The sequence below is a fragment of the Silurus aristotelis genome (genome assembly GCF_946808225.1).
Source record: "Silurus aristotelis genome assembly, chromosome: 28".
NCBI lineage: Eukaryota > Metazoa > Chordata > Actinopteri > Siluriformes > Siluridae > Silurus > Silurus aristotelis.
This window is the reverse complement of record NC_139601.1, coordinates 13978241-13990331: the sequence shown is the minus strand read 5'-3', so window position 1 is coordinate 13990331 and position 12091 is coordinate 13978241. Positions and strand designations below refer to the sequence as shown.

General features: G+C 36.2%; 1 protein-coding gene and 1 long non-coding RNA gene across 10 annotated transcripts in view; one reads left to right on the top strand and one right to left on the bottom strand.

Annotated features, from left to right (window-relative positions):
* Positions 1 to 12091, top strand: part of LOC310722228 — a 439622-nt gene that overhangs the window by 25223 nt on the left and 402308 nt on the right. The window lies entirely within an intron of this gene.
* dock3 (dedicator of cytokinesis 3) overlaps positions 1 to 12091 on the bottom strand; it is a 232888-nt gene that overhangs the window by 168102 nt on the left and 52695 nt on the right. For all 9 annotated transcript variants that reach the window (XR_014532300.1, XM_083534341.1, XM_083534349.1 and 6 more), the window contains exon 3: positions 8107 to 8147. Coding sequence is in view for 8 of the 9 variants with exons in the window: in XM_083534341.1 (XP_083390467.1) it covers positions 8107 to 8147 (41 nt within the window). In the remaining variant the exon portion in view is untranslated. The remainder of the gene's footprint in view (positions 1 to 8106; positions 8148 to 12091) is intronic.

Here is a 12091-nt window from a genome sequence, read left to right as displayed (position 1 = left end):
AGAAAAACTGGAGACTCTTAATTGTATAGGGCGTCTTAATGCAAAATAATAACAAAAAATAACATTTTAAACTTGGAAACCCAAACCTGTTCCAGCATGGCAATGCCCCTGGGCACAGAGTGAGCTCCTTGAATATATTGTTTAAATGCTTTGGAGAGGAAGATCTTCAGTGGCCTGCTATAGAGCTCTGATCTCATCCCTACTGAACACCTTTGGGATGAATGTGAACGCTGACAGCACCCCAGGCCTCCTCACCTATATCAGTACCTGCCTCATTACCCTTGTGGCTGATGAACAAATATTCGTAAGCACACTCCAAAATCTAGTGGAACAACTTCCCAGACCAGAAGTAAGGAAGGAATTATGAGAGCAAATTGGGACTAAATGTGGAATGCAATGCTCAGAAATCCCATACCATACTTATGACCATGTGACCTAATATAGTGTGTGTGTGTGTGTGTGTGTGTGTGTGTGTGTGTGTGTGTGTGTTTGTATATATATATATATATATATATATATATATATATATATATATATATATATATATATATATATATATATATATATTAATTATGTGTAGACTATGTGGGCAAAAGTTTGTGAACGCTTGATCATAGGATTTGTATGTCCCTTTCAAACATTCCACATTTATTCCCTGTTTAATGTTATAATAAGCTTCACTCTTCCGGGACGATATTCCACCAGATTTTGAAATGTGTAAATTTGTGTTCATTCAGCCAAAAAGGCGGGTCAGGTACTGAGGTAATGTGAGGAGGCCTGAGGTGCAGTCAGCGTTTAATTCATTTAAAGCTGCTTAATAGAGTTGAGATCAGTGCTCTATTGCAGGACATCTTCTGCTCCAGCCCATAAAAACCATGTCTTTATGAAGTTAGCTTTGTGCACAGGGGAACTGTCATGCTGGAACAGGTTTGAGACTTAAAGTTCAAGGTAAAGGAAAGTTTTATGTTACTGCATCTGAAGACATCCTATTCGATTGTGGGCTTCCAGTTTTGTGGTAACAGGTTGGGGAAGACCCTCATATAGATGGGGAAGTTGGGTGTTCCAATACTTTTGACCATACAGTGTAACTCAAGTGTAGATATAGCCCCAAGAGGTTTAGATCTTAGTATGAATATTTTTCCTTGAATGACTGATTAGCTGGCACTTACCTTTTTTGTCAACTGTATAGGACATTCATGTCCATGCAAGCAATGGCACGGAATGCCTGGCTCTACAGTTTGCTCAGTGTGGGTTTGGCATGCTAATGACGGTCCACACGCCAGCTTTGTGTCACCTCTAGAGCAGATTAGCTTTGGCTGGCACAAAAAGCTGACACTAGTGGAGATGGCGGGCACGTCCAGCATGACGCTTTGAAGTGCTGCCACATGGCACTGTCCACACAGGCAAATCCACAATTTTATATCATACCTCTAAGCTTTCACCTGGTGAAATGTGTAATGTGTCATGTGGCACACCTGTACCTTTACTTTTTCTACATTTTGTTATGTTACAGCCTTATTCCAAAATAGATAAAAATTCATTATTTTTCTCAAAATTCTACAATCAATGCTCCATAATGATACCATGAAAGAAGTTTGTTCAAAATCTTTGCAAATTTATATAAAAAATTAATAAATCACATGTACATAAGTATTCACAGTCTTTGCCACGACACTCAAATTTCAGCTCAGATGCATCCAGTTTCCACTGATCATCCTTGAGATGTTTCTACAACTTGATTGGAGCCCACCTGTGGTAAATTCAGTTGATTGGACATGATTTGAAAAGGTACACACCTGTCTATAAAAGGTCCCACATTTAACAGTGCATGTCGAAGCACAAACCAAGCCATGAAGGCCAAGGAATTGTCTAAGGAATAGTAGGATCATGATTTTGCTGCCTGACACATAATATATTGTTATATTTATGATCAACAATCAAATGAGTAATTAGTTAGAAACTAGTAGCTATAAATACGGGTGCCATCAGTTGTCTTCTACTGCTAACTACTACTAAATACTACATTGTGCTTGTTTAACAGTAATTAATGTTGTTTTACAGCCTTCTTTACACCCTCATTTGTGTTGGAACTTGGTTTCAAACTGTGCATTTGGCTTCGGGTTGTTGAGTTCAGAACGATTTTTCATCTTTTAACTATTGCCATAAAACCTCAACCGTTAAACCATAAGCTTGTATAGAAATCTGCCCAGATTGCCTTGAATTCACATGTCTGACAAAAGATTTATTTTAAATGGACTAAGACTCGTGATCAAAGATGTACAATACTAAAATAATCTTGTTCACAGCACACAATTAGTTTCCCTCAAAGTTATATCAGTATACTGTAACTTTTTACAGTTTTTTCTAATATCTCCCATGAGCCTTTCTTATTTATCTCCTCCCAGCAAAATCATGACATTTCCTTTTTAATACCAGCCCAGTGGCAGTCTAAAAGCAAGGCCCCTGGCTACCATGAAAAAAAAAAGAAATGCCATCCTCTCATCTTTATTGGAAGTGATTGTTTTATTCTGGACCATTTTTAGGATGTTTTGCCTCAAGGTCTCATGAGGCAAAGCTGTACACTATTTCGAGGGATTCGGACAAAGGCACAATGTATATTATCAAAGTATTTGTTTTTAAAGGTCAGTGGAGTCAGAACACTATTCTCTCTCGGGTGAACTTTGCTCACATAAAGGGAAACTGTTTGAAAATGTCAACCCTTGGTTACATGGCTAGACATGACATCTTTTATTCTATAAGTGGGAGCATTTTTATATGAAGGATTGGTGATAACATTTGGACTGAGTCTTGATGTTTTACAAAATTAGCTTTATAAATGGAAATATGTATTGGCTCATACCCTTAATTTTGCAATTTCTCTATATGAAAGTTTGACCAACAATTAGATTATGACATTATAACAATATGACTGGTGAATAACACTGATTATCACTTCATCACTTCATCATGGCACCTGTTAGTGGGTGTGATGTATTTAGCCGCAAAAGTGAACATTTGTTAATGTGTTAGAAGCAGGAAAAATGGGCAAGCATAAGGATTTGAGAGAGTTTGACAAGGGTCAAATTATGTTGGCTAGGTGACTAGGTCAGAGTATCTCCAAAACTGCAAACTCTTGTGGGGTTTTCCTGGTCTGCAGTGGTCGGTGTCTATCAAAAGTGGTCCAAAGAAGTAGCAGTGGTGAATCTGTGACAGGGTTAAGGCTCACTGATGCACGTTTAGACTGTAGCTTAAATTTTAATGCTTTTAATGTTAATTCTAAAGTTAATGCTTTTATTGTTAAACAGTTCAGAAATGTTTTGGTAGCATAAGAGGGACGATGTTGGTCAAATACTATGCTAATTTTTGTATGAATAAAAATGCTCTGATACCAATGTCCAATTTTGTGATATTTTGACTAGATGTATTTCACAAACTGTGCTATGTAAAAATAACACTGCAGCATCATCGTCCAATACAAATGAGATAATAAATCTTCTTATAGTATTTAAACAATATTGTTAAAACACAGCATAAGGGCAGCTATGCTATTATTCATAGAGAGGTGACGAAAAGGTATTCATAAACATTAAGCATTGAAATTTACCTGGGAAAAAAAATGCCATGCATGAGAGCACTTAAGTTCACCGAGCACTGAGCACTGAGAAGTGTATATTTCTTTTCCTGTCACTGATTAACACAAAAAATTTTTTAGCACCTTGTAATTATTTTTCAACACATTCATGATGCATCATGTTCTAAATGAAAGATACTGGCTCGGATTAAAAAACCACTTATTATCAATAAACAGAGTATGTTACTCATTTCGAAATCTGTACATACAATTATACATAGCGATTAGTACACCATAGTTTTGTTTTGAGTTTCTGGAAATAAAAAACGAAGACAAAGAGACGTGGTGGTGGAATGGGGAAGTGCAGGAGAGCATAAGGGGAAAGAGGTTGGCAAAACAGAATTGGAATCGACAGAGTAATGAGAAAAGTAGGCAGAAATACAAGGTGATGTGGCAGCAGTTGAAGAGGGATGTGGCGAAAGCCAAGGAAAAGGCATACAAGGAACTGTATGTGAAGTTGGACATTAAATTATTTATACCGTTGGTAAAGATGTGCTGCAAGATAGAGTAATAAAGGATGGAGATGGAAATGTGTTGACTAGTGAGGAGGGTTGAGAAGATGGAGGGAGTATGTTGAGCAGCTGATGAATGAGGAAAATGAGAGAGGAGAAGGTTGGATGGTGTGGAGATGATAAGGCAGGAAGTGGATAGGATTAGTAAGTAGGAAGTGAGAGCAGCGATTAAGAGGATGAAGAGTGGAAAGTCGGTAGGACCAGATGACATACCGGTAGAAGCATGGAGATGTTTAGGAGAGATGGCAGTGGAGTTTTTAACATGATTGTTTAACAAGATTTTGGAAGGTTAGAGGATGCCTGAGGAATGGAGAAGGAGTGTGCTGGTACTGATCTTTAAGAAAAAGGGAGATGTGCAGACCTGCAGTAACTACAGGGGAATTAAGTTGATCAGTCACACCATCAAGTTATGGGAAAGAGTAGTGGAAGCCAGGCTGAGAGAAGTGACTATATGTGAGTAACAGTATGGTTTCATGCCGAGGAAGAGCACCACAGACGCATTATTTGCTTTAAGAATGTTGATGGAGAAGTATAGAGAAGGTCAGAAAGAGTTGCATTGTGTGTTTGTGGATCTAGAGAAAGCGTACGACAGGGCCCCGAGAGAGGAGTTGTGGTATTGTATGAGGAAGTCAGGTGTGTCAGAGAAGTATGTGAGGGTGGTGCAGGACATGTATGAGGACAGTGTGACAGCAGTGAAGTGTGCAGTAGGAACGACAGACTGGTTTAAGGTGGAGGTTGGATTGCTTTGAGCCCTTTTCTGCTTACAGTAACTGGGGTCAGGTAACTGGGGTCAACAGTGCAAAGTAATGGAGAGTGTGTTAGAGAAGTGAAGAAAAGAGTGCAGGCAGGGTGGAGTGGGTGGAGAAGAGTGATAGCAGGAGTAATTTGTAATAGAAGAATATCTGCAAGAGTGAAGTTTATAATACTGTTGTGAGACCATGTTTTATGGTTTAGAGACAGTGACATTAAGTAAAAAAAAGGAGGTGGAGCTGGAGGTAGCAGAGCTGAAGTTGAGATTTTCATTGGGAGTGATGAGGATGGACAGGATTATAAATGAATTTATTAGAGGGACAGCGCATGTAGGACATTTTAGAGACAAGGTGAGGGAGGTGAGTTTGAGATGGTTTGGACATGTGCAGAGGAGGGACATGAGGTATATCGGTAGGAGAATGCTGAGGATGGAGACACCAGGAAGAAGGAAAAGAGGAACACCAAAGAGGATTATGGATGTGGTGAGGGAAGACTTGCAGGTAGTTGCTTTAAAAGAGACAGATGTAGAGGACAGACTAGTATGGAGACGGATGATCCGCTGTGGTGACTCCTAATGGGAGAAGCCAAAAGAAGAAGAAAAAGAAGTTTCATTTCGAGTTTCTCATATTTTAGATCCGGTTTGACAAACTTCTAAATGCTTTCTAAAAAAGTGGATGCCCAATGTGCTTTCCTGGTCTGCCATTGTATTGTATTTAAACAAAGTTGGCATAGGCTAATAATACTAATAATTCTTTCCACATTACAAAAATCTGCTAACTTTTTAGCAGGCCTTCTTGAGCAGATATACAGTGTTATAATCAGACATACCTGTTTATTAAGTACACCAATACAGACAACAAAGACAGTCTTACAATCTCAGGGAGATTGATATATTAAGTTGTCTAAGGTAGGGATTCCTTTATCCTGGAGAAAGAACTACATATAATCCCAACAACATTAGCTCTCAGCTAATACCTGAACGTACCTCTATATGGCAGATGGAACCAGCCATGACAAATTTGATTTGAGTTACGTTAAACCCCTTTTCCACACTCCCCAACCTTCTTGTTTGTGGAAAGAGCATATTGGAGCATGCTGTGTCCTCACCTCACACTGGCTTAAGCTCTGTGCCGAATTAGGTCAGCAAAAGCATGAAAAAGTGCATAAATCTTGATTTCCTGTCCTCTGCTTGGAGGCTGTAGCTGCTATGAATATTAACAATGACCTTGTGTATATAACACCCTCACTAAAGGTGCAGTATTGTGCTTTTTGCATGATACAGGCATGCACTGCCTCTCCAGTGATTTTCAAGAGGGCAACATGGTACATTTAAAGCAGTAAACAACGATTGGCGTAAATTGTTGTAAGGAGCTACTTGAGATTTTTTCCCAAAAGTGATACATATCATCCTGTTTAAAAGTTTATAACCCCTTTACTCTTAATTAATATGCTGCCTTCCTGATAATCATTAAATGTATTTTTTATGGGGGTTTTTTTCCTTAAAAAAATGGTAGTTCAACTGCTCAGGACAAACAAAGGACTTTTTAACAACTATCACCAAAAAAAACAGTTTTTATGATCCCACTTAAAAACAAAATTAAATACTTTAAGCCTTATGACCTTATATATAAGTTTATGTAGTTTAAGAAGCAGACACTGAATGTGACTGAGTAATTGATGAACATATAATGCTCTAATTCTAAGTTACTTTGAACTCTCTAGCATTGAGGCGCACAAACACTTCAGTTAACATAATAGCAATAAGTTTGAAATATATGCTATTAGAAAAATATACAAAGCAATGTTATTGCACCACTTCAGAATAATTTAGTTGCCTTTGGGAAGAAGCTAACTTCAAATGTTTTTTGTTTAGCTAAATTTAAGTACAGCCCTGCAGGTATGTTTTTTTTTTTTTTTTTTTTTTTTTTTTTTTTTTTTTTTTTTTTTTTTGCTATAATGTTTCACTGGATAAAAGTTTCACAGTCAAATTCACTTTCAGAGGAAATAATCAGACTTTTTTTTTCTTCTGCAGAGCAGCTCAACAGTGAGTACATGGCATGCATGCTAAAGTATGAAGTGTAAAAAATATGTTTCTTTTCTGCTTTTCCTTTGGGTTCTCAAGTTTTCTCCTTCCAGAAAAAAAAACATGCCAGGAGTTGGATTGAATTTGCTAAATTGCTTTAAGGTATTAATAACTGTATGAATGTATGTATTCCTGTATGTATGAATAGTATCCCTGAATTATACAGTACATGATGCTCCCAGGATAGGCTTCAGATTGAAAAAGTAAAGAACGGACTTGAATTTACAGAATGTACTCTATTAAGCTTGAGTATGCAAATGCCTACACAATGCTTAGTCAGTTAGCTAATACTATGGTAACTTTCAGTTTCTATATGCTCAAGGATTCATGTATGCATGCATGTGTATATTAAAGTTATTACATCAAATATGCATGTATTCAATCCTTGACCTAGTGTATTAATAACTGTATGAATGTGTGCATACATGGTGCATTTCCTCCTTATACATGATGTTCCCAGGATAGGCTTTAGATCCAAGATGTAAAGAATTAAGCTCAAGTCTGCATATGCTTTCACAATGCTGGGTCAATTATCTAATTCTTTGCTAACTTCTAGTTTGTATATGCTCGAGGATTCATGTATGCATATACAGTGTCACAAAGTGTGTATTAAAGTTGATTAAATTACATCAAATATTGATGTATTCAATTCTTGCCCTAGTGATCTAGCAGGGTGTGGGGCATCTGGTAAATGCTGAAAATAACTAATATATACTCAACACTATGTTCCAGATATAAAAGTGCAGTAATCCATGTTAAGGTTTACATTAGCTAGACTTTTGTAGATTTACACACTTTTAGTGGTATATTGGTATAAAGTTTTTGAGTTTACAGGATTTTCACGAATGCCAAGTTTCTTGTGTAAAATCCTAAACAGTTTATTAATAAATCTATTGGTGTCCAGTTTGAGGAATGACAAAATCTTGACAAGGTCAGGATATTATGAAGCTGTTTATATTACTATGCAGGTAGAGAGGTGAGAAGAACAAAAGGAGAAAGATTCGTTTTTAAATATTTAGGGCTTTCCTTGAGGGCTCATATGCATCAATCCTGAGATTGTAAAAATAAAAAAAAAAATCACATCACAAGAAGCAAATGTATTCTGTGAGTAGGAAAACCGTACTTTTTACCTTGATATAAGGTTTTCTGGTTGAGAATCCTCGAAACCATCCTGAAACAAAAAGACAAAATGTGTTTAAAGTTTATTATTCAATTTACAGCCTGCTTTTTAATTGTCTAATTGCTATGAGGTTAAATTCAACACCCTAGAAAGATGGTGGACATCATCATCATCATCATCATCATCAACACCAAAAATTATATAAAACAAACAACTACTACTATATTAAAAACAACAACATAAGAATAATTTGAATAATTGTTATTTTTACAGTTTTAGCAGTCGTAGTTTAACATTGGTTGTATTGTTGTTATTAATTTTTATTGTTGTTGTTATCCATTTTGTCTATTAGGATATGTGTTTCTCTTTATCGTACCATTATTAGTGGATTATTAGCCTGTGTATTAAGGTAGATAATGATTCAATGTCAAATGATTATTTCCTCATGCTTCTTAATACTTACTTCCACTTACAGAGTCTAGATACTCATGGGATCTAATTAACAAGCGATGTAGATCTGCAATAAAATTTATATGAATTCTGATCTCGCTCCCATTTAAAGACATTTTTATTCCACATAATGGACCAAAGGTGTGTAATATTCATTTTGAGTAACAGAAGCAGAGAAGTTTAGAAGCTCATATTAAATCATATTCAACCTTTAGCAGTGAAATTATCTATTTTCTATGTATGCATGCAAATGAAAAACATTTCTGAAAAGATATTAAAGCATACAATACCGCACACAAACGCAATTATGGTGACTCATCCACATATAAAGTAATATGTTGTTGTTTTCCACTCTAGATTTTAGAGAACAATCTTCTCTCCAGATTGTGTCCTTTGAAATAAATACTTAATAAACTATTTATACACTTATTCAGATTCTTTAAATAGTGTTTTTTTTTTTTTAGCTTAATTAAATATGCTGAATACAAAATGTTAGAATATTGGATTAGATTAAATTTTGTCTTTTGTAATGGATATTTAAAATGTATAAGATTATACAAAAAGTGAGGTTTTGGTGGTGTAGCAGGTTGCGTTACAGTCCCACGGTTCGATTCTTAGCTATGGTTTCTGCGTAGCTTTGCCTATACCGTATCCTTGTGGGTTTCTGGCAGGTTCTCTGACTTTATGCCACCTCTCGAAAAACATGACAGTAGGTGGGGTCAGTTATTGTTCTAATGTATAAATGTATGTGACATTGCGCCTGTCAATAAACTGGTGTTACATCTACGGCTGGGAAAACTGGGAACACTGACCTGGATAAAGAAATAACTGAAAATAAAGAATGACGGTTATACAAGAATACAAAACATACATGACTACCAAAGTCTTTCACATTGTGTCCATCAGAAGACCACTGGTTCAACCACCTGCCTCGTGTGTGCTCACACTGAAGCTTTACTTTGTGAAATCTTGAATATAACAAATCAGTTTCAATCTGTGTGGTCCTATGATAGCGATTTTTCTGTTTCATATCCTAGATCTGAACAGTCCTGCCCAGTGCCCAGTACTGTTGGGGAAGGCCCTGGATTCCCCTGGAAGTCACAATTTCTTTATAAAGTACATTAAATAATCATTTATTTATAAACCACATTCAAAAACAACGACTGTTAAGCAAATGCTGTTCAGACCTTTAAAGAAGGATGATTAAATCGAAAAAAGATTAAATAGAGACTTTATACTGAGGCAATTCAATTCAGTTGGTTTTTATTTGTAGAGTGCTTTCAACAATGGACATTGTCTCTAAACGCTTTACAGAGATACAGTGATCATTAAGTTATATAAAAGAATGTGTAAGTGTAATGCTCATAAGTCTGTTCCATTTAACTGTAGGTTTGTCCCTAATGAGCAAGCCAGTGGTGACTGTGGCCAGGAAAAACTACCTGAGATGTCATGAGAAATTAACCTTAAGAGGAACCCGATTCAAAAGTGAACCCATCCTCATCTGGGTGGCAACAAATATCCATTCATTGCATGTCCATCCATCATTGTTGATGCGTGTGCAGTGATACATGCTTAAATGCAAAACTGTTCATGCAAGCTGTGGTCCTGAGTCACTGTAATAGACTGGTAACATTAAATACAGTTGCTCAGTAACTTAATGGATCACAGAGTGGCCTCTGATTTAAGAGAACTCCATCCAGAGTAAGGGCATCAGTCAGAAGCTAAAAATAAATATGCTTTTAGGCGGGACTTAAAATCATCAAGATTCGGTGAGGACTTGATATGGAACGGCAACTCGCTCCAGAGCATTAGTCCAGCAACTGAGAACGCTCTGTCACCCTTTGTTCTTAATCATGTCCTGGAGACAGTTAACTGAGTCTATATACTCATGGGATCTCATTAAGAGGTAAGAGGGAACTGTAACATTTTAATATTAAACCTGTTAATTTCTCATTCCTGCTTTAAAAGTATTTAACTTCACACAATGGACTAAAAATGTGTAATATTCATTCTGATTAACAATAACGATTAAAAAAAAGCTTCAGAAACTCTTATTCATTGTTCAAGTGTAACATTTTCAACCTTTTATCAGGATTAAGCAGGTACTGAAGACAAAATGCATAAATGTTTGCTGAAATCTGCTCCCTGAATACCTTGTCATTCTGAGTTGTACTTCTGCATGTTGATACCTGACTGCAGATTTAAGGGTGAATGTTTTTAGTTAAAAGTATTTAAATTTCGTTTTTCTTTTTCTTTCAAAGTATATTGTCTTTTCATTTGTACTTTGTGATCACATTAAAGGTGGAAAAAAGATTTTATTATTTATCTTTTATCATATTTTACATGACACCTGTCTAGACATCTTTAGATCCTCTCAATGTCACAAGACCTTGAGTTATCTTTCGAAAGCTAGACCACAGTTTATCTTCCAAATGATGGACTTCCAAGGCACAAAACAGCAAAGAAAAAATACAGAAAAGCAATGTAGTACTCATTTATTCACTAATTTATTTCATTCTATACACTAAAAGCAGGAGGAACTAACTACATCCAATGATGCAGCTTGCTCCTCAGTAGAAAAATATGTTGTTTATGGCGTAGGCTCTTAATTTTTTTGTAACACAATATCAGTACTGTTAATATGTCTATATAATCAGCTCAAAGAGTACCTCATGAATTTAATTACACATCATAGAAATGTTTCATTGTCGGACTGAAAGCATTATGTGCGAATGTATGAAATGTTACACGTGTATTAAGGTTCAAAGGCAAGTGGTGCATGACATTCACATGCTCACGATGAAAGACTCAGAGTAAGAAATGCAGAGACATAAAACAGGCTGTTGTGGCAAGCATGTCATATTTTATCTCATTTTCCTCTCAATTACATATCTATGATGTTCCATCTTAAAAATCGCGAAAAGAAGCCATAAAGCATGCCTAGCAAATACCGCATGGCTATAGAGCACACCAAAGGACTCATTCTGAATCTAATTCATCCATAGACTTAAGGTGCTGTTTAATCTTACGTATCGATTTCTCCACTCCGGGCCCTTGTCTGGAAAAGAAAAAACACCTGACCGCTCAGACACTGAGTCTCTTATAATCGTGTGCTATGAGCTGTGGGCTCAGAGAAAGAATACCTCATGCATAGTCTGTTTTACTACTGCTTAGTATGAACATACATTCTCTGCATTAATCAGATTATAATGCAAACTTTTAGTTTAAATTTATTATTCAAAAATACATTGTTTAACAGATTTAAACGATCATTGGGAACTCCATTTATAAATTTAAATCAGGAAATGTTTGGCCCACTTTGTGTTATGATCAATACAGCCCTTTATCCAGAAGAATATGCAGAAATGTGTATGAAAGACAGAAAATGAGAAAGATAGAGAAATTGGGAAAAAAGACGAAGGTTAAATTCACTAGAAAATTGGCAAGATTTTTGCATCATTTTGGATGTGCGCTAATAACTTGGACACATAACACAGATCCAATCCTGCTCTGCTAACGACTTAACATTTTGATGCAGCTCCTTG